The sequence below is a fragment of the Microtus pennsylvanicus genome, chromosome 10, assembly GCF_037038515.1.
Source record: "Microtus pennsylvanicus isolate mMicPen1 chromosome 10, mMicPen1.hap1, whole genome shotgun sequence".
In the NCBI taxonomy this organism is placed as follows: Eukaryota; Metazoa; Chordata; class Mammalia; order Rodentia; family Cricetidae; genus Microtus; species Microtus pennsylvanicus.
The window spans coordinates 66,626,024-66,653,538 of NC_134588.1; the positions used below are offsets into that span (position 1 = coordinate 66,626,024).

A 27,515-nucleotide genomic window follows, 5' to 3' on the forward strand; every position below is an offset into this window, starting at 1 on the left:
TCAAGCCCTCTCTGCTTTAGGTTCATTGATAGCTCATTAGCAAAGCGAGTCCGAGAACCAGGGACAAATACAGGAGGTAGAGAAGTAGCTCACAAGCCATGACTGTGTGTTCAAATGTAATTCAGGAGAAGGAAAGAACAGAGACCAATTACTCAACCAAACACACTATATTTATTGTACATTTTTTTCTGTTTCTTTTCTACTATTGGGCAGAAAAGATAATTGACATCTCAGATAATCTCTGTTCATTCAACTCAAGCCGTCTCCTTATTGTTCAGTTCCCAGCCAGTTCCTCCTCTGCGGGGCTGTGACTGGCCAACCAAACACATCATTCCCTGAGGTGTGCAAGCCATGCAGCAGCTGAAGCTACACTATGCTGCCTCCCACTGCCCATTGCCATTGCCCTTAACCACCTAGCCTAGATGAGAGATACAAACCAGATCTAACACTCACCATTAAACAGATACCCACTGCAGTTACCGTGAACCAAGCCACAGAATCCACAGAATTGCATTTTCAGCTGATTTTTACCATACAATTTTTTAGAAAAAAATAGCAAGCTATATAAAAGAGACTCACAAAAAAACAAGTAAGACTCAGGAATACCCATCTTCCTAGGGTAAAGACAGATCAAAAAACTTTGTAATGCCCTTAGTCTTCTGCATCTATGGAAAAGATATATGATGTCTGTATGTTTAGAAAGTATACCTCAATATTTTCAACCAAATCAGCTAAAGAGAGTTCAATCTTGCTTTGCAATTTTAGCTCTGCTACATAGCTGTTGACTTTGGGAAAGGGCTTATTCTCAAACCCCTGTCCCATTCTCTCTGTTCCATTTCCTCCCACCTTTCCTTCCTTCCTTCTTCCCCTCCTCCTTCCCTCTTTTTTTCTATTTCTCTCTGACTCTAGTTTTAGTTTCATTTTTAAAATATCTTCCTTACAGGGGCTGGAGAGAGGATCAGCTTCTGCTCTTGCAAAAGACATGGTTTCCTTCCCTGTCCTCACATCAGCTCACAACCCCAGTTCCAAGAGATTCAATGCCCTCAAGTACTGACAAGCAGGCGCGCACACGCACACACAAAACTATGAATAAATAATTGAAAATGTCTGCCTTAAAGACAAATTATAAGGAATTTATATATATATATATATATATATATATATATATATATATATATATATATATTTGTAGCTGGACTTAGCATCTCACACATAGGATATGTGACAGTTATTACTGTTCCAACTGGAGGTAGGAAAACAGGCAGATCTCAAGACCTCCACTGACTAAGTTGAGCATACATGACTAGCATAGAACTCATCACCATCTAGAAAGGAGAAGAAACAGATATTTTTATTGAGAGTTTCAGAAGGGGATTTAAAGGAAAAGTCGAGACCACAAAATGTAATTTGTATATTAGGCTCCATTGACCGGGCTTCTGAAAATTCCAGGTCTCAGTCACCGAGGAGGCAAAAGGTTGTAGGGAGTCTGGGCTGGTGATACATCTCAAAAGGTAGATAGCAAGGTGCAATTTGCAGGATTGGGGGGGGGTAGTATGTAAGAGGCTTGGTTGTTTGGCAAGAGGTATAAAAAGTAGAAAACCATTTTAATGTTTTTTTTTTTCTGCAACTGTATTTCTTTAACACATTTGGTTACGGCTCTGTACTTTACTTCAGTGCCCGAGAAAGGATGGGGGAAGCAAGCGCGCTATGATTCCTTTATGGAGACAGACAGAAGGGGGTGATGAAATTTCTAGGCAGTTTGGAAGTCTGCAGAGAAACACCCAGTTCTTTGCTTCTTCCATGAAGGATACCTTCTGTCCTCCCATTTCAACTTTCTATGGCTATTAGTTTCCTGGTAACATCGGGTACCATGGTAATATTTGACTATGTACTCAGGAACAAATGAGGAAGAAATAGGGGAAACCATGATATGTTCTTGAAAACTGTATTGCTTTCGGTTCCCCCATCTGCAGTGCCTTTAACTTTGTCCCCACAAACTGAGTAGAATTTTCCCATATGCTGCATGCACCTTGATCTCTTTAAGTTCTGTTTAACAAAGCAGGAGGACATGTGATAAACAAAGCCATTTAATAGCAGAAAGCCTACCAAACAGCTAACAACTGTTAGAGGCAGTGCATGACTTCAGAAAGACGAGATTTAATTTCTGTTTCTCTTTGATCGGCCATGTGATGAGAGAGTCAGGCTAAATGTGACCCGAGGGAAAGCTCAGTCCTAGAACACTGTGACCCTATACTTGCTATATCATGCTATACAACCCTACCGGCAGGCGGACTAAAGTCATAGAACAACTGGTCTATAGTGGCTTGAATGCGAACTTGTCCTCTATAGTTTCGTCTATCTAGATACTAGGTCCCCAGTTTGTAAGACTGTTTGGGGCGATTCTTATGGGGAGATGCAGCCTTGTTGGAGGAAGGGAGATACTGAGGGCAGGCCTCACTCCACTTCCACCCTGCTTCCTATTTGTTGCTGAGATGTGATCTCTCAGATTTTTGATTCTGCTGCTGGGCTTTCCTGCCATGATGGACTCTTGCCCCTCTGGAGCTGTAAGCCAAAACAAACTCTCTTCTGTTAGTTGCTCGTTGCTATGGCATTCACAGTTATCAGGAAAGAAGTGGATGCAGGCCTTGTTTTTGTTTTCTCTTGGTGTGGCAAAAGCAGTTTAAAGAAAGGCTGTATGCTGTCTGAGGGCTTGTGGTCTGGTGTGCCATGGTAGGGAAGCCAGGGCATCAGGAGCCTGAAGTCACTGGTCACATGTCACCCTCAGCCAGAAAGAGAGAGATGATGTTTGTATTTCTCTTGTTTTCTCCTTTTCATAAAATTTAGTATCCTAACCCAGGGAAGAGTGCTACTTGCAGGGAGCGGACTTTTTTTTTTTTTTTAATCTCAGTTAGCTTAGCTAAGGCAGCTCCTCAGAAGCATCCCAGAGGCTTCTTTCCAGGGAATTCTTGATTTCATAAAGTTGGCAATTGAGAGTGATCACCACAGACCACTATTCCACTTTGCCTAACCGGGAAGAAAGGAGCACACACACACACACACGCACACACACACACACACACCCTTGTGCAACAGGAGTGTTTAAGCCCATGGAGCTTCTCCATTTAGACTTCTATTGATACTGGGTTGTGTGTTTACTTGAGTCAGGCTTTGGCTACATATTGATGTCAGAGGTTGGTGTAAGGTGGTCAATCAGAAGCTATGCCTCTTGATCTCAAATTGTCTAGAGCATGGATTCTTAAACTTTATGTCATGACCCCGTCCATTCAAGGTCCCGTAGCTGGTAACAGCTTTCTGAATGCATAAAAATGAAAAAATAGTGAAGAATGAATGAATACATAACAAATTTAACGAGCTTGTTCTAACACCTGCATATAGAATCTGGCGTCTTTCTTGTAGCCTTCATTCTCAACACATAACTTGTCAACTTTGCCCCAAACATACCATCATGCCGTGCAGTGCTAAAAACTACTGCCTGAAATGTTTTGGCTCAGTTGCAGGACTGTTGTATGTTGGAAATTACAGTGCTTTTACCTACAGAGTTTCCTGATTTCTGTGGAACTGTCATGGTTTAATTATAGAAGCCCCAAACCTCTATGCCTGTTATGAATGTCATTCCTCAGCGTGTATCCATCTTTGGTTTATGTTATGTTAGCACGCTTGATTTTAAAAAGCAGTCTGAATCATTGAGTTGAGCTTCACAGAATCTATTTAGCTAATTTGGCTTTGGGTTAAGACAGAATTGCCAGCTTTCTGAAATGGCCCAAACATATTTTAGCCATTTTGCATTGTCTTATATATTTATGCAAAGCGGTGTTCTCAGCACTGACGATGATAAATCAAAATATTGATCAGTTTTGATAACCGTTGATGGTGCTTTGTCTAGTGGCACCAAGCATTAAGCCAAGATTTAATGTTTTGTGTGTAAAAATAAGCACGTCTATCTCATTAGCACACGCATTTTCATTCATCTGTAGCAAGTGGCAAAATTATAAGCTTAACAAAGAGTTGTTCTAAAATAATTTCTTCATGATTTATCTTTAGTACGTGTTTGATTTGTATACCTGTTTTGCATAGCTATGTCCTTGGGGTTGCATGATGATGTCTTCGGTGGAGGGGGAGGAACAGATACTCAGAAACAAACGAGAATGCAGGGCAGGAAGGTGATGGAACCACACAGAGCACCATCCTGATCAGAAGGGAAACAAAAGGACCCTTAAAGAAGTCCATTCAGCAGGGAGGCAAGGGAGATCCTCTTTTACATTGTGCACAAAAGAACTAGTCCCAGGAACAACCAGTACGACCTTAGGATGACCCAGAATGAGAAATGCCCCGTGATAGTCTCTCTTCGCATCCCAGACAGAGCTGATAACTCGCTTCTCATCAATGTTCAATAGAAAGAATGAAGAGTTTTTCGCAGATGTCAAAGTCTTAATCACTTGAATTTAGAAGAGATTTATCCTGGGTGACTGGCTTAATCCCCTTTAAAAGCAAGTCTGAAACCCAGGGATCAGGAACAGCAAGAGTCTCCCCAGTGATAACTCTGAATACAGTCTCAAGGACATGACTTGTGTCACCAATGTGAAGGAGCTCAGGGGAGGATCCCTCCCTGCTGAGCCTCCAGATGAAAGAGGCTCTGAGTGATACCTTAAGTCCAGTCTTGTGAGACCCTAAACAGAAAATCTGAAGAGAGATATCTGGTTTTCTGGCCTAGAAAAGAGTCTGAGTTTTAATAATAGGAATAACACAAAGTATTCATTGAAGCTACTAAATTGATGGTCTATTACATTGTTACAACAATGTAACAAACATACATAATATCCATGCAAAATAAAATAAGCAGGAAGAGAGGGATGGGCAAACAAGACCATTGGACTCATGCCAAGGGACATTCTGTGGCAATGTAGGAGTCTAGACATTGTTTCTAGACCATCACAAATGATGCTGGGGTCACAATTCAATGCTTTAAAAGTCTGTTGAGACTATGAATAAGTAATACAAGCATGTTTCTAAATAGAATTTCTAGACTACCATTACAATAATGTATTTCAAGATTTTAAAGAATTTTAACAAAAGTTTATTGTAAGAACATTCTATACAAAGAACTTTATTGTTCTTACAGGAATAAAAGTGGCGGTTAAGAAATAGAGCCAGCACCAAGAAGCAAATTTTCAGTCAACACATCTTTAGGGAACTTGCGACCCAGGAAAAAGCTATGCTGTTGTGCGGAGATTAAGGACTCTGTAATGAGGTATGATACAACCCAGCAATCTGGGTCACAGCTGAAAGCCTGATAATTTGAGGTTTCTCTTCAGAGTCTCATAAACTATGTGAAAAGCTGTCAAGTGTTAATCAAGTCCAAGGCAGACAGTAATAAGATAAAATGCACCATCAGAGGCCGGATGGTTTGAAGGAAATGAAACAAAATGTTAAGAGAATTAGAATTCTATAGTGATGAAGAACTCAGTACTGGAAATGTGAAGGTATTTATAGATTAAGAGATCACATTCCATGTGTCCTCCAGATAGATCTGACAACACGCAAGGAATTTATAAGTGACCAATGCCATCTCCAGACAGCGGGAGCATTCACATATCCACACGCCCACTGGACACAGATGATGGCTCTGAAGAGGGCCAAACACGTACCGCTGATGGTTCTGCTGTGAGCATGTGATCAGTATGGCACTTTCCAAAAGTCAGAGTTCCTACTCATCCATATCCCTTCAATAGCAGCATACTTGTAAGAATGCACCATTGTTTCTTATAGCACATAAGTACATAATTCTATGGTGTTTTTCTTCTTGTTGTGTAGATGAATGTGTGTGTACCTGTGTGTGCATGTGAAAGTGTGTGTGTGTGTGTGTGTGTGTGTGAGAGAGAGAGAGAGAGAGAGAGAGAGAGAGAGAGAGAGAGAAAATAAGTTATGTATGTATTTGTTTAAGAAAATAAATGTATGTGTGTGTGTGTATGAGAGAGAGAGAGAGAGAGAGAGAGAGAGAGAGAGAGAGAGAGAGAGAGAGAGAGAGAGAGAGAGAGAATGCCTGAGTGTTTATGGGTGCATGTCTATGTGGGTGTGTCTGAATGCAGATGGAGGTCAAAGGCAAGCTTTGATGCTGTTCCTCAGTTACTACCCACCTTGCTGGTTGAGACAAGGTCTTTCATTAGGATTTGGGAATCAAAACTTAGGCTAGATTGGTTTGTCAGTGATTCCCCAGGGATCCTTCTGTCTCCTGTCTTCTGTTATAATTGCGTGCCATAGTGCTTTCCTCTGCCCTGATGCTGGGGTTAGTTTGCACGCTTCAGAAGGGAGCACTGTACCAATGGAGCCATCCCCTCATACTCTGCAATGTGCTTTTCAAGAGCAATGTTCACACATTTTGGAATGATGTAATTAAGAATAACTTGCAACGTTAAACACAAGTATAGCAAATGATAGATCAACTGGGCATACGATTGACAGATGAGAGAAAAGGGGAGAGTGATTGTATCTTCAAAATACTTTCATTACTTGGTTGCTAGGAACAGTAACGGGCTTGGATTTCATGAAGGGGAAGCAGGACAGTCTTTGTTTTATTGCTTAGATGATGCAATGGATCTCAGAGAGATCACCTTGGGTTTGTGAGTTAGTGTAGGAATTCAGTGCAGGCAATCAGGCAGGTGCTTCCCCAGCACTAGGAAAATGAAAGCAATACTGACATCATAATGGGTGGTCAATGATCTCACAGTGGATATTAGGTGGGCTCTGAACAATATTTCTTCCCGAGGTCAATCCACACATTCTCACACAAAATGGATCATTAAACAATTCCATATGCAAATAGAGAAATTATTGGAACGGTGCCTCACTTCTGTGTTTTGATAGACAGTTCGTGTTACAACAGACAACTGAATCAGAATTGATATAATTACTCTTTCATAGATTCCACCTCTTTTTTGGGAAGAGATTGGCAGTCACTGGCAGCTTCTCAGAGAGGGACACCAGTGAAACTTGCAAAAAACAGCTCCTGAAAACAGACGGCAGCTTTCCCTCGAAAGCACCGAGCATAAGAGGAAAATGCTGTGTACATTTTGAAAGCACCTAGGACTTACTTGTCTTTTAAGGACACAAAAGCATAGAAAATGTAAAACTAAAAAAGAAAAAACGTCACTGGCTGAGGATGAAATCAACTCAATTCCATATCCTGGCTCTTGTGCATTGGCAGTGTTTTGTAAAGTTATGAATCTTTCAGCTGTGACTCTTGGTAACAGGGAAGTCCAGTGTCCTCTCTGGCCTGCTTATGCACTCTCCCAGGCAGTGGGGGGAGACAGTAAATGATATCTATCTTTCTTGGCAGCTCAGGCATACATGAGGTGGAAGCTGCTCTGGTCAGCGTAGCATGATTTGGGGAGGATGGCATTAGAGACTGTCCCCCACTCTCAATATGTCAGAGCACTGGCTGTTCCGGCTGATCTTGCACATCTTCAACACAAGATCTAAGAGGGCTTAGTGGGGATGGGTTTCTATTTTAGTAGTGGTGTTTTACTTTAATGAGCGTACTTTTTACAAAGCAAAACAAGTGCATCAAAGTTGGGGTCTTGCATGCCTTAGTCCTGAAGGTAAAGATGAGCCAAGAAAAAAGTGCATTTGAGCAGGTATAGTAAGACCTACCAGATCGTTAGACATGCTAACCTTGGACATGACAATGGCATGAAGGCTCAATGCTAACAACTGAAGACTAGAAAATGATTCAGAAGGTCATTTTCTCCACTTTCTACTGTTTTCACTACTTATTTGCTGAGGTTTTTTTGTTATTTGTTTCTATCTATAAAACAAACATATGCTTAAGACAGAAAGTTTAGAAAGGGTAGAAAAGCACAAACGGGAAAAATAAAAACCAAATCCAATGCTTCCCCCTAAAGACAGGCACCATCAACTCTGTACTGCTCTCACCTCCCTGCCCATAAAAAATCACAGGGATAAGTGCATGGTTGATTTTAGAGTACCAGTTTTGACCTAGCAAGAGTTAATGAACACCTTAAAATGGGGTGTGTTCTTTAACTCTTACCGCATGAGGTATATACCATCATTTAACTCTGTATGATTTCAAATCAACACAATGAGGGTTGCAAAACCCCAAGGCCTCAAAGCTAGTGAGAAGTCAAAAGAGAGTTTCTTCTGTCTCTGCGAGGCAGACTTGCACTGGTAGACCTCAGCTAACCGCTAGTGAGAAGTCAAAAGAGAGTTTCTTCTGTCTCTGTGAGGCAGACTTGCACTGGTAGACCTCAGCTAACCGGTTACAGCGGTTCCCTTTAGCCTGCCGCAGGGCCTAGAGTTGACCCAGGGAAACTAGAGCAAGGCTCAGTGATTCTGACTGCTGTTACAGGGGAATGGACAACAAAGTTACTAGCAAGGGATGCCCTTGTTTGAGATTCAAGTTCCTAGGCTGGCCCCAGGTTGAAAATCTCTCTGGATGTAGCTGGAGTGTACTTTTCTTTTTTTATTATTATTGATTTTATTGAACTCTACATTTTTCTCTGCTCCCCCCGCCTCTCCCCTCCCATCCACTCCCCTCCAACCCTCTCTTATAGTCCCCATGCTCCCAATTTACTCAGGAGATCTTGTCTCTTTCTACTTTCCATGTAGATTAGATCCATGTAAGTCTCTTAGGGTCTTCATTGTTGTCTAGGTTCTCTGGGATTGTGATTTGTAGGCTGGTTTTCTTTGCTTTGTTTAAAAACCACTTCTGAGTGAGTACATATAATAATTGTCATTCTGGGTCTGAGTTACCTCACTCAATATGATCGGTTCGAGCTCCATCAATTTGCCTGCAAATTTCGAGATGTTGTTATTTTTTCCTGCCGTGTAGTACTCCATTGTGTAAATGGACCACATTTTCCTTATCCATTCTTCAGTCAAGGGGCATTTAGGTTTTTTTCAGGTTCTGGCTATGAGAAACAATGTTTGTCTGTAGCCATACCACCCTGAATGCACCCGATCTCATCTGGAGTACACATTTTAACATGCTTTCAAGAGTCACACACAAAATAGCTCAAAGCCATGTGAAGTAAACTCTATGAGTATTTGCTGAGGGAATAGATAGCACCAGATGGATATGTAGGAAATCATAATCTTCCATAGTTTGCTCTCCAAGCCTCCGTCCAGGGGAAATACAGGTCTATGTGAGGGTAGTACCTGAGAAGAACCCAAAGTTCATCTCTCACTCTGATGCACTCAGAGATTCAGGATGTGACTGAAGTGGGCTATGATTCAATGCAAATTCGAGCAGGATTTCTGTGTCAATCACTCTGGACACCCAGGCTTTGTGTCTAGTTCTTTTTTTTAGCTTGAAAAACAGGAATCCTGAATATACTACCCTGAATATAATATCCACTTTAAGGCAGAATCCTCAATGTAATAAAGTCATAATGTAATAAAATAATAAAGACATAGTGTTGATTGCTAGCTCTCTTGTACACCAAAGCTACACCATTATTACAGGACCTACTTACCTTTCAGCCATAATGAGGCCAGTCGTAGGATCCATGAGACCAGAAGAGCTCACAGTTCAGAATCTTTTAATATCTGATAAAACCACAATTATAATCTAGTCTTCAATAAAGTTAATCATAAATAGATTTTATATAGACTCAATAAAGTCATCAGTGTACTTACAAAATATGACTTTGAGGGTTTTCCCATCAAGAACTGGCCCAAAAAAATTATAATGGGCTCTGTTGACCCATAATTCTAGGACTAAGGAAGAGGCACCTACCTGACAGGCATTATACAGGAGTTGATGCTCAAATTTCTTGATACCAAGAATGTTCTGGAACATCTCGTATAGCTGTTCCTTGCTCAGAATCAACTCAGAAGCTGCGCTGGCTGTCATCCGGGCTTGTTGCTTCCTGGGATCCTCCTCACCACGGTAGATGGCATCAAACTTGGCCATCCAGGAGCTTAGCACGGTCTCCTTGCTGAGCCCGTCAATCTCAGGCAGGCTGCGCACCCTCTTCTCAATGTGTTTCTTGAAGACCTCCCGAGAATCGTTGGCTGAGCAGCCACCACTCTGCACCATGCGGGCCACACGGTCACTCTTGAGAAACACCTGAGCAAGAGAGGGTCAAGAGAGATTTGGGTCAGCCGTGAAGGGGTCAGTGTCCTGGATGGCACCTGTATCATGGAAAGCACCAGCGTAAGTCATTTTACACTGACCAGAGTCTTGCTGTGAGATTTCAAACAAGTCCCTTGCATACTTTCTTCTTGCCCAAATCTTAAAGCAAGAGTAGAAATATTACAATAACTCCCATTATGTAAGGGGATTGTCCCAAGACCCTCAGTGAATGCCTGAAACCACGGATGCTATTGTACTTTACTTGCATTGTGCTGCTTGGTCTACTCGGAGACCTTGATAACGTTTAATCTCTAAGTCTAAAAAAGACGAGCACCCATTACAATGAGAAAATAAATTGCTTAGCTAAGATTTTTCATTTAATGCCTTCAGTCTAGATAAAGCTATGAAAACCAAGACTACAGCAGACAGGGGGACTACTGAGCTTACCGGTGGCCGCAGGGACTGAGCTCATGACAGGGGCAGAGAGCACAGGCTGTGCCTAGACTGGAGGGAATTCCTCTGTCTCTCCTGCTTAGTGGCTGTGTGAGCTGTACTAAGTGAACCTCTCCCAAACTTTCGCGTTCCTGTCTCGAAACTAGGGTAATAATCGACTCTATATAGGTATTTTAATTAAATGAGTCATTTTGAAAAGCACACTTTTAACAGTGCCTGGATCCTAACTGCCACCGGGGTTGTTTTCATTGTCATTAAGTATCTAGCATACAGCCCTGAAATGTTAGCCGGTGCATGCATCTCATTTATTCTCCAAAGGATACTTATCGTAACTGGATTTAAGTATCAGGAAAATATGTGTTAATTTTCTGTCTCCTTGACTGACAGGCAATTCTGTATGTCCTCAAATTGTCTCCAGTCTCTGGATAGCAGATAGTGCTCCGGAAGTGAGCAACACTAATGTAACTGGATTCGCTCTCCTCTGGAAGGTATGCCCAACCCTTCACCGCTGTGACAGAATGTTATCACATACAGATGTTCGAGAACCGTACAGTCAAGTTCCAAAAAGAAAAACAAAATCCCCAAATTCATCGTGCTTTCAGTAAGTCTATGATTCTCTATTGGGCCTTCCTTTACAGCTGTCCTCAGTCACATATGACCTGTGGACCACCAGCTGGACATGCCTGAGTGTAGAGGGGAAAGCAAGACTCCACGGAGGGGCAGTAACTTACCCATCACAACTACCACTGCCTGATATAGTGTCTGGTCACAGACACGTGGTGATAGAGAGGAAGAGTTGGGGAAAGGAGAGTGGTGTGCACGCACACATATGCACAAGTATCTGCTCTAGTGCATACTTAGGACTAAGGGAGGATATTCAGTGTCCTGCTTGATCGTTTTCCACCACACTTCCTGGAGAGACAGAGCTCCTTGCTCAACCTGGAGTTTGGCTAGCAGTCAGCAAGCCCAGTACTGCTGTTGTTTCCACATCGCTATAATGATAGAGGCTACAGAAGCATGCACAACTATACTCGGCCTTTGATGTGGCCTCTGAGGATTTGAACTCAGGTTCTCGTGCTTGTTCAGCAGGTACTTTTATTCTTTAAACTATCTCTTCAGTCTCCACGTGGACTTTTAATTCCACTCTGCTTTCTCTTTCCCTTTGGGGCTCTTCCACTAAACATAGCTTTGCTGCCTGAGTCCCGGAAGGGTGCCACTCACTAGTTTTCTCTTGCTCCACTGCCCACACTTGGAAGTTCATACCAGCTCACACACAGGGATGGAGTGTACTACAAGGTACTGCTGTTCCTGCTTCCTATTCGCAGAGAGAACAACCGGCCCTCTGGAGCTGTGTCCTGGTCATGCTCTGGAAGGTGCACAGAGGTCTTCCGGAGGATCAGGAAGTAAACGTTGATCCCCTGCCAGACGCCAGCACTTTCCCTGTAGGTTCTGAGGGTATCACCTAGGGACTTGGTGGAAATGAGGCAACCTTGTTCATTATGACCACATTGTACTGGGTGAAAAACTGCTACCAAGGTGGCCTCCATTTTTTGTTGACTTAATGAAGTATTTAGAAAAGAGGGTTGAGGGTTTGCCTTCCTGGCATGTTCTGACGGCCTGGGACCTGGAGCTCAGCTATATTTGAGGGTTAACTTTTAACTCAACTAGAAGAAATATCTCAAATACATTTCAGGACTTACTGAGCCTTCAGGAGCTACAGAGTTCAGCTGGGAACCTGCTAGTTTCATGAGGATTTGCTTAGCCAGACATGTTATGAGTCTCAGTTATAGGCCTAGGTCTCAAAGAATAGGAAGCTGGGGAGATGGCTCATGCCATAAAGGACTTGGTAGGCAAGCATGAGGACTTGAATTTGGTCCCTAGAAGCCATGTATAAAAGTTGGGTGTGGTGATGTTCAACTATAATCCCAGCACTGGAAAGGCAAAGATGGAACCTTGAAGCTCACTGGCCCACCAGTTCACCTGACCAAACGTGCAAGTTCTGTGTTCAATGAGAGATCATGTCTTAAGAAATAAATTAGAGATGTATTGAGGAAAACACCTTAGGTCAATGTCAATCTCCAACACACACACACACACACACACACACACACACACACACACACACACACACACAGAGAGAGAGAGAGAGAGAGAGAGAGAGAGAGAGAGAGAGAGAGAGAGAGAGAGAGAACATGTAGAATACACAGAAGAATAATGTTGTAAGCAGGTTGAGACATCTTTAGGAACACAATGCAGCATTGTGGATGAGGACGCAAAACCAAGATGCTGAGTCACCTGGGTTAAAGCACCCTCCCTCTCTGATTTTCCAATTTCACATCTGTAGACTGAGAAAATTGATTTATGATATGAGGTCTTAGCATTATCCTTCCAGCTTCAATGTCTTCATGAACCATTTAATTCTTTCTTTGAGTGCTTACTAGGTGGGATACACTATACCAGGCACTGGAGGTACAAGAATTGAAAGGAATAGACTGAGCACTCGCAGAGTGCAACAGAAACCATCCTAATAATCTTATACAAAACGATCACAATATGGAATGATTGCTGACAGCATAGAACCCAACAGGTAGGGGTGCCTGTGCAGATATCTATGGTGGTGAAGGAGAACCCAGCAGGTAAGAGTGCCTATGTGGGTGTCCATGGTGGTGAAGGAGAACCCAGAAGGTAGGGGTGCCTTTGCAGGTGTCTATGGTGGCCAAGGAGAACCCAACAAGTAGGGAGTCCCTATGCAGGGGTCTATTGTGACCAAGGAGAACCCAGCAGGGAGGGAGTGCCTATGCAGGAGTCTATAGTGGTCATGAAAACCTTCCAGAAGTAAATAGCTCGAGAAGGTAAGTGCATGTAAGCAAAGGCTGGAAGGACAGAGAGGACATAGATATTGCAGACTGAAGGAACAATCTGTGTAACAATGCCAAGTGTCTGAAGTGACAGGGAGGATTGAGTATCAGCCATGGCAATGTGTTGGAGGGGGGCGCTGGAAAAAAACAGGAAAGGCTACATATCCAGAACCAGAGCACAGGCATCACAGCCACTGGCCTGCATCTTAAGGGCACTAGAGAAACACTGATGGTTATTCATTAGGGCATGGCAGAAGCGTGGAAGGAGGCAGCAGAGAGGTCCTTATGGGGGACAGGTAAGAGCGGTGGTGGCGTAAACAAAAGGGCCTCATGTTTTTGTTCTCAGCTCTGCGATGATGAGAAGTTTAGGCATATTCAATCAACAGTGGAGCCATGCCCCATCATCCCCTGCTGTCCATACCAGTATCCCACTAACCAAGGGGAGCCCAATGAAACTCTTGGTATCATATTCATTTTCCTGAGCCCTTCCTGAGCCCTTCCTGAGCCTTCATCCCTCCTGATTTGATGACTGTTTGGTAAATATTTGAATTTCAAGGCAGAATCCAAGTTTTGGAAAGATAGTATTCTATTTTCTCTTCATTTTTAACGCCCCTCCCATGTGTATGTATGTGTGTGTGTCTGTATGTACATACCATGTACATAAAGGGGTCAGAGGATAATCTCAGGTGTTGGCCCTTGCTTTCCACCTTGGTAGAGACATGTTCTCTTGTTCACTGCTACCCGCACCCACCAGGCTAGCTGACCCATGAGTTTCTGGGAATTTTCCTTTCCCCCTTGCCCATCTTGTCTCCAGGTTAGTTGTACATTCCTGCACACTTCTTTGCCCACATGGTTCTGAGGATCCAAACTTGCATCATGATAACTTTCACGGCAAGTGTTTTATCAACTAAGCCATCTGACAACCTCCTTGTTTTGTTTGCAAATTGTTTGTTATTTTTGTACTTAAAATAGTGTCTGGCACACAGCGGATGCCCAATACGAATCTGTCAGGGTTGCACTGACAAGACTCTGCTGGTTAACCAGATTATATCTGGGTAAGAGGGGAAAAGGGAAGGTGTCAGACATATACGTGGGCCTCCAAACAAGTGAGTTAGGACCAACATTCTATGGAAGTCATAGCCAGGAATAGACAGGATATTGAGAGTACATTCTGGATGTGCCACTTCTTCCGGTCCCTTCCTTGGGGAAAGTAGTTACTTGGTATACGTTAAACCCATTGTGGTGGCTTTAGAAGTCACTTAACTCCTTCTGACCTCGTTGTCTTTTACCAACACCCGAGGTACTGGAAATCCAGTCTTCCATCTTTGATAAAGATAGAGCCAAGAGGACTCTGAAAATGGAAATGACCTATCAGTTTAGAAGTATATGGGACTTCAGTCCCTGCAGAAGACATGAGTACATCAGTGTGGGAAGGGTGACTGGGGAGAAATGGAATGCCAGAAGGAGGTAAGACAGTCAGCGACAGAGGACACTAGCAGGAAACTAATTTCCCTAGGCTTCCTAGTCTATCAAAAGAAAAGTGAGGCCTGGGTTGGCATCAGCTTATATGAATACTACTGCATCTCTTTAAATTCGTTGGTTTTTTTTCCCTTTCTTAGTGGTTACAATATGAGACTTCAATCTCAGGAAGAGTTCTTTCCAGGACATCCACAAACTTTCCCTGGACCTCTCTCATCTTCCAGACAGGCCTCAATGAGAGGTGGATAATGTGCAGATACAGAAGGCCCATCATGACCTCAGCTAATGATGTGTGATTGGTAAGCAACCTCCAGACTGTGTTATAAAGGAGCACATTCATGCCTAACAGATGTGCCTGCTGCAGAGGGAGGTCGTGTCATCTCCCGCTTCCTGTCTAGAAGACTAAGGCTAGAATAGATCTTTTCCTCTTTCAAAAAAGTAAATCCTTCTTGGTCAAGAAGATGGCCTAGTAGGTAAAGGCACAATTTGCAGCACAAGCCTGATGCCCAGTCTTTTCAACGCACATAACAATCCATAGTAGAAGCAATAAGGGAGACCCTGCCTCAGAAATAATACATGGGAGGAGGGAACAGGCTCCTGGTTAGTTGTACTCTGACTGCTACATGTGCCCTGTGGCATGCATCTACACACACACACACACACATGCACACACACACACGCACACACACACACACAGAGAGAGAGGGGGGGGGGGAGAGAGAGAAATACACTAAAAAATATTTTTTTTATAAAAGTAAAGTATCCTAACATGGATAAAGCTAAAGCTTGATATTAAAAGAAAAGAAAATGGAACTACCATAGGCACACACATACACACACACACTCACACACCTACTCACGGAGGAGCACTTTTGTAGATGAAGAAATTGAGGTTCAAACTTATGAAGCATTTATCTAAAACTTTGGGCATCTTGATAGTGGCTTCTTGGCTGAACCGAGGACCATGGGGATGTGAAACAGATGCAAGGACTGGATCACACCTGAGAGATTCCACTGCAGCCCTCAGACCTTATCACCATAATTCAAGAGATTTAATTGGCAGCCTGTTTAATTTTTCCTGGCAGTCAGGGCTGCTAGAAAGTACACAATGAATCCATGTGCTCTGCTCCGCCATTGGAAAGCTTGGGCTCCGTCTGTGCCCACTTCCCCTTACATCTAACGATGACTGGTTCGGCTCAGAGTGAGCTGAGTGCACACATAAACGGAGAAAGGACAGTGTTTCCCAGCCCCTTTCATTTCCCCACAATGTCTCTTTATTTCTGCAGTCGGTGGACAATTCATCCCAAACAAAAGATGACTGACCTGTCTACCGGCGTACTCTCAGAATCTTTGAGGATGAGTTATTTAAAATGTCACGCCATTGCTATTGGAAGGTTGAAATAGGAAGAAAGGGTATGGCGGGGTGGAGGGTGTGTGTGTGTGTGCGCACATACACATACACATGCATGGGTGTGTACTTACAAGCATAGGGGAGAGAGAGACGGAGGGAGGAAGAAAGGAAGAAAGAGAGTAAAGATAGAAAATAGAAGAGAGGGAAGAGAAAGAAAGAAGAAAGGCCCAGGGCAATGGGAAGAGTAGAGAATGAGAATGGAGTTGAAAAGAGGTTTATCTGGGAGTGATTTCCTCCGCTGAGACCACAGCCACACAGTACTGACAGAATGGCAATGACAACCCCCAATTTTCCACCTGCAGAACCGCAACACTTTGCTTGAGACAGGCTGAACCTAAACTCAGGTTCCAGAGTCTGAACCTGGTCTTGAAACTTGTAGTCAGGTTAGCTCAACCTCACCCACTGTGAAAAAGTCCCTGACCTTTGCTGCAGTTCTCAGCAAAGAAGTGTGTATGTTCCCTCTGTCCCTGGGGTTACCAAACCGGGGGGGGGGGGGAGATGGACATCCTAGTATCCCCTCCCTGCAGAGAATGCAGGACAAAGTCAGCAAAAGGATGGAAGGAGAATGTGCACTTTTGGCATCTCTGCCTACAACCATGGCTAAGATTAGCCCTAACCCTGGAGTTTTGTTTCTTGAGAAAAATCCCCTTTGGGGTTAAACCAATTTGAGCTAGTTGCAGGTCATTTGCAACACAAAGTTCTGGCAGAAGTGAAGGGTAGCAGGGGTCTCATGGATCTTAGAGTAGGGTGGGGAAGAGATACCAGCTTCTCCACAGTCCAGGGGAGAAGGGAAGGGAGGAAGGGATCTGCCCATCTCCTGGGAGTTCTGGCAGGCACAGTACTAATCCTGATCTTTCACCTCCGCTTTAGAGGATTAAACTTTCCAGAAATTTGAATCTAAGACCTAGTAAAGCCTAGATAATGAAGATCTCTAATCCCTACACTCTTTCCTGTGCTACTCAAATCCTAGTAGGAAGGATTCAAGCATACTCCATCCCTGTATTCTTACCAGACCCATAAGGAGCTTTTTTTCAAACTAGCCACTATCAAGGAAAATAACAAATAGCCATAGATATCGTAACTTCCAAAGTCTCATTAGCATGCTGCTGATGATTAATCTTCAAATTTAATTAATAGAAATGGCACTTTCTTTTAATTTGCATCATTAGTCAAATGAGCATCCTAATTAAGATGTATAGTATACAGATTTATAAACTCCAGTTGATGAACATAAACATGAGGAGGGGCTGCCTTCTCTCATTACTTTCCCACTGGCTTCAAGAATCTGGGGAAAAAAAGGGATCATTTACATTTCTAGGCACCGTCTACACAAAATATTTTATCAGATACATTCAAGCTATCCAAAGCCCTACCTGGCTGAGGCACCAAATCTCATTTCTACAACTAAAGACTTGTACCATTTCAAAGAACGCTTCAAGATGGTCGATCACTGGCAATAGTAGGTGTTGCTCGTAATATTTAGAAGAAAGGAGGTAAATGGGACATACATAAAAGTGACCTCAACTTCTAGACTAGCCCCATACAGAAACCCCATTAATAGCACGGTGCATCAAATGATATATGGTTCTAAACTTACTAGTGAATGCTGAAGCAAGCCAACGACCAGCATGTGGCTTTCAAGAGCTCACTACCAACTTGAGCCACTCTCTCCATGACAGGTGGAAGATTCTCGAAGTGGGAGGGAGAGGGTCACGCCGTCCCAGGTCCTGCACCAAGGTGTCAATTATATTGAAAGTACATAAATGGGAATTGGTGGGCTAGCTGCATGCACTTAGCAGTAACCTAACTTCAGAGCAGAAGAAAGGGAGGAGGGGAAGAAGTGGAGAGAACACATAGGAAACAGCCCCCTAAGGAAAAGATTGTGTTAAATTTCTTTATGTTTATTTCACAGTTTGTCATGATTCTTGCGCATTAATGATGGCTTGCTGCCCCCAGAATACGAATGTTTATGAATTAGTTTCTCAGGGTTTGGCGGTGGTCCTGTTAGAGGAGCTGCAGTCCGCAGTGCGGCTTATAAAGGTCAGCTCCTGGGATAGCCCAGTGAGGATGACTGCAGCCCAGAGAGGCAAAGTCCCAGGCGGAGGGGGACGTCGTCTCCAGAATGCCCCTTGCCTCTGCTGTGCCTTCTCCTGCTTGCTGCTAGCGAGTTCCTGCCATGTTTGTCACAGGGTGATGATTATGTATAAGAACCCCACTGTACCTGGTATAATGGGACTATTTCCTGGGAAAATCCCACCCCTCACTGTGCAAGGTACTTACAGATCATAATGAAGATGGTTTCTATAGAGCAATGGTGCTTAGGGACATGGGACTTGCCAAGGATGGAAAAAGAGAGCTGTCACAATAAAAAAAAATAATAAGCAAAGTGAAGTGGGTACCTTTGGCAGGCCCTGCCAAGGCATGCCAATAAGTGAACACACTGTGCACAACTGAGTTCGTGCGAGAGGTTTACTGAAGAAGGGAGTGAGAAAAAGAGTGAAAGGAGTCTCGGAGTAGGGACATGACAGAGACAGACAGACAGACAGAACAGAGAAGAGGCAAGAGGCAATAAACAAGAAAGACACGGGAAGCAAAGGAGGAAAGAGGAGTCAAGAGAGGCAAAGGAGGAGCAAGAGGCAAGAGAGTGAACTGTGCCTGGCAGGCACTTTTAACAGGGCACATGCCCCATAGTTGAAGGTGGGAAAGGCACCTGGCAACAGGTGATAATGTTCCCGCTTCTGCAGCAGATGCAGACGGTTGCCTCTGTGGAAACTAACAAATATAAAAGGATGTTTCCTGCATTATAGACCCATGAATTCTGCCTGTGGAAAAGCAGGCTGATGACCAGAGAGAGGTTATAGCCCCACACCCAAGGTTAGGCCTGAGTGGTGTAGGAGGTTCTTCTGTTTATGTGTTGTTTTCATTGGCTGAATAAAGAAACTGCCTTGGCCTTTTGATAGGGCAGCACTTAGGTAGGTGGAGTAGACAGAACTGTATGCTGGGAAAAATGACAGTGTGGCAGACGCCATGGTTCTCCTGCCTGAGACAGACACTGGTTAGACTCTTGCCAGTAAGCCATAGTCACATGGTGATATACATTAATGGAGATGGGTTAAACTAATATGTAAGAGTTAGACAATAGGAAATTAGAGCTAATGGGCCAGGCAGTGTTTAAATGAATACAGTTTCTGTATGATTATTTCAGATGTAGGCTAGCTGGGTGGGACAGAACAAAGGGCCCGAGCTCACTGTTACACCCGAGTTCCTTGATCATGGAGCTTACAGAATCAAACATGGGTTTCAGTGTGTACCTTGAAAAAACAAAGCCATGAAAAGAAATTAAATGACCTTATTGGGTGTGAGAAAGAAAGAAAAGAAGGTGGTTCACTAGATCACTTGCTTAAGGTTTTGCAGTGTAGAAATTGGATAGGAATCTGGTACGCTGTAACAGCAAAGAGCTTTGTGTGCCAGTGCAAAGGGACTGGCTGAAACAGACTTGGCTTTCTTAAAAGTCTGTTAATCCGCAATAAAAAAATCATTGCTTTGGAGTGAAGCGGTTGTGGTGGGCGAAACAACACAAAGGAAAACGTTTAACTACTTGTGGGCTTCTAAGGAAAACCTGCAACTTGTGATCATAATGTAATTTCTTCCTGCGTAAAGATTTTCATTTGGTTTTGGAAACTAACTGTGGCTGTGAGGTGATTTTCTGTTTATATAGAGATTTTTGTCTTAGGTGATATAGAAGGCGTAAGAGGAAAAAAAGATAGAATTCAGCTTGGCTTCCCTCCGATAATTGTTTACTAGCTGCCAACTCCACATAGCTCCAGGGTCTCTGACCTGTTGGAGTTGGCCTCCGGCAAGGAATGCCATCTATTCTGACAGCAAATAAGCCACCTTGGACATAGGATTACAAATCAAGATCACTTTTACATGGTCCCCGCTGACAGACACTCTACAAGGCAAAATGCTTGGTGATGACTAAGTAGTCACAGTGGAAGACATATACATCAGGAAAATAATGCCCATGGGAGGGTACATCATGCCATATCCTTGGTGATGCCCACATGATAGGCAGAATATGCTTGGAGGAAGAATGCTTATAAAAGTTACAGCCTCTCACGGAACTGAAAGTCCAGTATGCTGAGAAAACCCCCCGAGGTCCCATGGTAAACGGACCTGAGTCGTGTACTCAAGTCACACACTTTCTCTGATAAGGTTTCCTGTGAGGTAAGGATTCTGGAAAGTGTCTGAGCCCCCAGAGGAGACCCTGCCATCAGTCCAGCAGAAGGAAGGAGGGAAGTATCCTGATGAACCCTGGAAGGTGCTGCCTTGTGTGGTATTTCAACTGTATTTTAATAAATAAAGCTTGTCAGGGGATCGGGAGAATAAAACAGCCCCACTGGTCAGCCTTATAGGCCAGGCAGTGCCGATACACACCTTTAATCTTAGTAGCCTCACTAGTTGCCATAGAAACCAGGCGGTGCATGCCTTTAATCCCAGAACTAGAGAGGAACACAAGACAAGAGGAGACAGCTCTCAGACACAGTCTCATTCTGAGATTCCTGGAAGCAGGATCAACATTTTGGACTGAGGTAGAGATAAGAGCCAGTGACTGACTGGCTGGCTTTTCGGATCTCTCTCTGAGTTTTTATTAATCATGCTTCACTGCCTTACACTGGAAATGGTCTAAGGCTTAGACTCAAAGTCCCAGCTCCAACATATTCATGGCTGTGTGGCCTACAGTAGTGGATTTGCCCTCTCCAAGTCTCAATCTATCAATAAAACGGAAAATGTTATTGATAACTAACTATAAAAGTGTTCTAGGACAACACTCGGAACATTGCGTGTTGTAAAAATCAGCATGAGAAATGATAGCTTTGATATGTATATATGTCTGTGTAGGTGTGCAAATATGCGTGTAGTGTTTGTGGTGGCTAAAGCGTCTCTTGCAGAAGAGATCCCAAGGCTTTAAGAGTTAGGTGGGTTGTCCAGCTGTGGTAGTTTGAATGAGAATGGCCCTCTAGCCTCTCAGATTTGAATATTTGGCCACCAGGGAGTGGCATCACTTGAAAGGATTCAGAGGTGTGGCCTTGTTGGAGAAAGTGTGTCACTGGGGATGGGTTTTAAGGTTTCAAGCAGCCCATTCTAAACACAGTCTCTCTTTTTGCCACCTGTGAGTCCTGATGTCAGATGCAGAACTCCCAGCTGCAGCTCGAACACAATGTCTGCCTGTGTGTCATCACACTTCGCCCCGCAGTGATAATGGACTAAACCTTTGAAAGTGTAAGCGAGCCCCTATCAAAAAGCTTTCTTCTATAGGGGTTGCCGTGGTCATGGTGCCTCTTCCCAGTAGAATACTGACCAAGATACCAGTGGACCCCAGGAATCTTCCTGTCTCTATCCCCCCAACACTGGGATTGTGAGCATACAACGCTGAACCCAGATTTTGTGTGGAGCCAGGGATTCCTTGTAAGTCTTCAGACCTGTGTGTCTCTGCCTACTGAGTCATCAGCTCAGCTCCCAAGAGCAGCTTGTATTTCCATCACTCCCTACAACAAAACTCTGCTGTTCTTTGTCAGCTGACTCCTGATCCCTCTGCATCACCCAAGGTCTTATGCCTTCTATATTTCTCAGCTCAGTAGCCCAGGCTAGCACCTGAGCAGCCTTGCCTGTGCCTCCCGCAGGCTGCACTTACCTCATAGTAGCTCTGGACGGCGTTCATGAAGGCTTCGTCGGCCACAATCTGGGTCTCCCCATTGAGAAAAGCCTGGAACCGGTCCTTGACCGTCTGCAGCTGTTGCTTGCTGATCTGCAGAGAGAGAAAGAGAAACTTGAAGGCGTCATGTAAACAGGAACATGGCTACTTTACAGCAAAGAGGACCACCCATCAGAATGGGACCCCGCCTGATAAGTGAGCAAACTTCCCGAACCATAGAACACAGTCAGCACTAAAAATAATACAAGCCACAGTTAAATCCATGGCTTTCAAACCACGTGGGACTGCTTATACCACAGAAACCAGCAAATGCTATCAAGCAGGTATATATATATATATTCCTAACTTTTCAAAAAGCATCGGCTTTTGGAGCATTTCCTAGGGAATGATGCTTGGTTATATTCAGAATTCGCTATTTTTCCATCCCTTCCTTTGATCTGGGCCCATGGTTATTTATAGGCACAGCGCGTGTAAGACAGAAACAGTGGAGAACTGGGTCACATCTCTTCCCAGATTCACATTTTGGGATGCATCACTGGCTGGTGTTATCAGCCACACGGGACTATTTATACTGCAGAAGTCAGCAAATACCACCACGCCAACAAGCAGCCTTGTTTATTTGTTTATTTATAACATTAGAGAAGAGCCGGCTATTGGATGGTTGCCTAGCGGACAGTCCACCATGTATAGCAGACACTCCACCATGCCGGCAGGCGCTTTAGGGCTCTGAATACCTTTCAGTCGGTTTCCTGCCAAGGCTCTGGAACACCTGGTGGTGTGGGCATTAAACAGTAGCACTGGCGTGCAAGGAGCAAGGTGGCATATTTGGGCTGTAGGTTGTGCGCAAGTCTCCACCCTCCCAACCCCAGTCATCTTTGTTTCTAAAGAAAACAGTTCTGCAAGATCCTTGCTGTATCTTCCTAATCTTGTGAGCATTCCATTCCTCCTTCCTTCCTTCAAACATGATCAGCACTGGTTATAACAAGCACTCGAAACCCCAGCTAAGACTTCCTCACACGTGACTCAAAGGCAAACATTTGTCTTTATAACTTGCGGTTATGATTAAATCTGTTAGATTCATTTTGCCATCCTTTTCTTTACAGTTTCCCCGGGACCACACTGGTGTCTTACATGTGACAAGCAGTCAATTAATGTTGATTTAACTGAACAAATAAAGTGCAGGACAGATGCTATCTGTGGGTAGCCTTGAAACAGCTTAGCTTCTGCTGACATTATGTGAAGCTAATAAATACTCAAAGTCCAAGTTCCTGACTTCTGGAAATGGAAATACTTCTACAAAGTTACTTAAAAACAAAGACAAGATGCTTCTGAGGACCACTGTCCTAACAAAAAAAGAACATTCCAGTAGCACCATGACGTCTGACCCCCATGGCATTGTGGAAAAGCCACTGACATTCTGGGTTGACCACAGAGATGAAGCTTCTCAAAAATGAGGCTGGCCTTAAATAAATGCATTTGATCTCACTATCCATTTTCTCCTTTGGCATACAGTGAGCATTTTAACTGCTCACTGACTCAGGAGGTTACGGCTCTTCAGTAACATGAATCCTGTTTTGCAAATTAAGGCACATTGCCCAATAAGGTGACAGAGCAACTACAGCTAATGTAGTGTGTGTGTGTGTGTGTGTGTGTGTGTGTGTGTGTGTGAGTGTGTGTGTGTGTGTGTGCAGTGCTAGTGATAAGGTCCATGCTTCTCATGATTTCATCTTCTTGCACACGAGGCAAGTATTCTTGCACAGAACTGCCTCTCCAGCCCAGATGCTGTATTCTTAAACAGCATGGAGAACGGGTGTTCCTACCACAAAAATGCTTTTGGCGTGAGGTGATGTCTTTGCCACTTAGATTTAACCCATTTCACAGCAGGAGTTACTCTAACTGGGCTGCAAACGACAAGCACGATGCTATCTGTTCGTTAAAGAAGTGTTGAGTTTCTCTACGGATTTCAGATGCCTTTACCACTAGGTTGAATACAAGCAGAAGACAAAGTTGAAAGCTCCAGGAGGTTGAAACCACAACTGAGTTTTTCTACTTAAGAAACAACACAAGGAGTTTTTCAGAATGCTCATAACTGGCATCTGGGGAGCTCTGATGAAAGTTGGTAAGTTTGGAAGAGCTGATGGACTATGGAGGAAAGGGGCTATGAAAAGATTTAAGCTTGATAAGATCATGCTTTTCTAAAAAGTTTCTTGTGCATGGTGTATGTATGTATGTATGTATGCTTGTTCATATGTGTACAGATATGAGGAGGCCATAGGTCAACCTTGGGTATAGCTCTTCAGAAGCCAGCCACCATGGTTTTTGAAGCAGGGTCTCTCACTGGGATTAGAGGCTTGCAGAACAGGCTAGGCTGATTGGTCAAGATACACACACACACACACACACACACACACACACACGCACATCTACATATATCCTCTTCTGTGCTGGGATTATAAGTATGTACCTGTCGTGGGACTGGGGCCACGGGTGTCTATTTGTACATGGAACTGAAATCACAGATATGTGCCTGTCCATGGGTGCTGGGAGCACAGAAAGGCACCTGTGCATGGGCTGGGATCATGGTCGTCCTCACGTTAGCATAGCAGACATTTTACAAACTGAGCCATCTCCCCAGCCCTGTGGTTCATCCTTGCTATGCTCTGGGAGAGCCATCAGCCACACTTGTAACCTCAAGTTTAAAACCGTTGAAAAGGTTTTTTAAATGCTATTTTTAATCAATACGTCCCCAAATCACTTTAGCCGGTAATTGCGGCAGGAACTTTTGATGAGATATTTTTTTGTGTGTAATGCTATGTCTTAGAAATAGACCACTGCTTCCTCTTCTAAGTCATTCTAGTCGAGTCATGGCTGGCGGCAGGGGCTACTGTGTTGAATAGTACAATCTTAGAACGCAGAAGGACTCACATCTTCACTTACGCTGTCCTGCTCAGACCCAGGAATATTTCAGAGTGACTTTGTATGGCCCTGACACTGAAATGCTCTGTGCAGTAGCAGGGGACCCTCTCACAAGATGACATTCGAGCTTGGACTGCTCCAAAGCAGGTTAGGTAGCGTTCATTCAAGTCAGAATTCCTAGCCACTCCAGACAAACCAGACCAGTTCACAAACTTTATCTTTAAGATCCCTTCCAAGTCAGGTCAATCCTAGCTCTGTGTCTTTAGTGCTTAAGTAATTAAAACAAAGCAGGAGCCCACGCCATCTGAGGGATCAAGATTGATTTGCTGACTAAAGTCATATCCACTATCTGAACTCCCAATAAACAGGCACGAAGCTCATTTATATACAGACATTTACAAAGAACCCAGTATGTACCCAGAGCTCCTCCAGGACCTATGAGTTCACTAGTCAGCAAAACAGTCACTCCTTGATCTTACTCGCCAGCCAAAGCACTGGGTTATCCAAAGGTATCAAAGGCATATTCTTAAGGACCTGGCATCTATATGGCAAAGGAAAGGCATAAGGAGTTAGACCAAATTATGTTCTAGGATTCAGAGGACAGAAAATATAGATTATAAAGTCCCAAAAGAAAAAGCAAGAAGGGAACAGGTGTGCGTGCTTTTGGACATACACATTATAAGTAGCCAATTATGTCTATGCTGTTAACTGTTTATTTGCTCTGAGCTAATATTTGTTCTAGATGTAATCCAAAGTCGAGACTCACTATCCTGGTGTATAGAGTGCGAGATAGGAAGAAAAGCCTTAATAACATAAGTCTCAGGGATACAGATGGCCTTTGGCCAGAGGAACAAACCTAAGTCTCCTTTGCTTCCCTTCCCTGTGTGGTTTGATGACTACAGATCACATTTAAGATTCAATTCCTGTCTCTGGCAATTGGCCTTTGGAAGTCACTGGTGTCATGGGCCCGATTCTGGTTTCGAAAAACCTTTAAGAGCACTAACCTCAGTTCCTTTCAGAGAACAAACACCACAAAGCCGCACAAAGCAGCCCACACTTCTCTGGTCACATTGAGCTCGCGGCCACAGGGGAACAAGCGTAGTTCTTGTAGCAAAACCTGAAGTCTCCTATTGCTTCCTTCCCATCATCCATTTCCTGACTCCAGAGCACTTCATCTGCAGGCTCTCTAGCTTCGTCTCATTGGGCAAAGAGGAGCCTTTGTTTCTCTCAGTGATGGCTTCTGTGTGGTGGAGCCAAAGCTGATTGCATAAGGCTGCAGTGAGAAACTCAGTGCAAAGTCTGACATGGGAGGTGTATTCAGCCTGTGCTAGCTGATCTGGATGAATTCTTACCATTCTGACTGCACAAAGCATTCCCTTGACAGGGTCAGACTGAGAAATTACATGTGTCTACCAAACTCAGACCATGTCTTCTTTCCCAGAGGCCTGTGAGTTGAGTTTCTCTATCTTCTCGGGACTTGGAAGGAGTCACACGTGGTATTGCAATCTGAGGCAAGGGCATGGGTTGGAGTTCAGACCACATACTTAGTGTCAAAGGGACACAGGTTCATATTTTGGCATGCCCACTTACTTCCAGGTTTGGGAAAGCTGCATTTCCTAAGCTGTGGATCCTCAGGTAAAAATGTGAGCATTATATAAGACCTGTGCCCCAGGATTATTCGCAAGATTAAAGGGGAATAGGAATTTAGCCCAGTACCTGCCACAGTCAGGCAAGTGAAGTAGGGAAGACAGCAATGAAATCTGTCCAAGGTCCTAACTGAGGCCACACCTCTGCTCTTCCTAGCCCCCATTCTGCCCTGTCACAGCAGGCTGCTGCCTTGCTGATGTTCAGGTGTCTCCAAGCCTTTGTTGCCTGAAACCTTTGTCTTGGCTGTTCCCTGGTGGGGTCATCTTTCTGGTTTTTCCTATAGCCACTCCCTGGGCTCCAGCTCCACCTATGCCTCTAAGACGATCTTCTTTGACCAAATGTCTAGCTCGTGTCCTCAGGCCAATTTCCATAACACATCACATCAAACGGGTCCTGTGAATTTCCTTCGATCCTTCATCATTGTCAATATTCAGATTATCAAACATAAATTTGTTTGAATGGATCATAACATGCACATATACAAAAACACATCAGAAAAATAGGATACACACATTTTTGTTTGTTTGTTTTTGGGGTTTTGTTTTTGGTTTTGGTTTTTCAAGAAGGGTTTCTCTGTGTAGCTTTGGAGCCTGTCCTAGAACTCACTCTGTAAATCAGGCTGGCCATGAACTCACAGAGATCCGCTTGCCTCTGCCTCCCAAGTGCTGGGATTAAGGGTGCGCCACCACTTGCATAAGGATACACACATTCTGACAAAATTAACTTTCCAACATAACCAACTCTCAGGCAGAGGTGAAAGAGCAAGTACCCAGATCTGAGGACTCCTGCAGGACTCCAAAGTCACAGCCAGCCCTCTGTTGTCTCATAGGCATTCTGGCTGCCTCTCTCCAGGTCAGACATCAGGCCATGCCTCCCTGGTGATTCTGGTCTCTACCTCCTACTGATGGAGAAGGGACTTGTCAG

At 43.8% G+C, this 27,515-nt stretch overlaps 1 protein-coding gene across 13 annotated transcripts in view; it reads right to left on the minus strand.

Annotated features, from left to right (window-relative positions):
* The window catches only part of Cadps (calcium dependent secretion activator), a 444,098-nt gene that overhangs the window by 315,735 nt on the left and 100,848 nt on the right, over window positions 1-27,515 (minus strand). For all 13 annotated transcript variants that reach the window (XM_075988597.1, XM_075988589.1, XM_075988596.1 and 10 more), the window contains exons 2-3: window positions 22,008-22,121; window positions 9,773-10,105 (exon numbers count right to left, since the gene is read on the minus strand). In XM_075988597.1, the coding sequence (XP_075844712.1) occupies window positions 9,773-10,105; window positions 22,008-22,121 (447 nt within the window). The remainder of the gene's footprint in view (window positions 1-9,772; window positions 10,106-22,007; window positions 22,122-27,515) is intronic.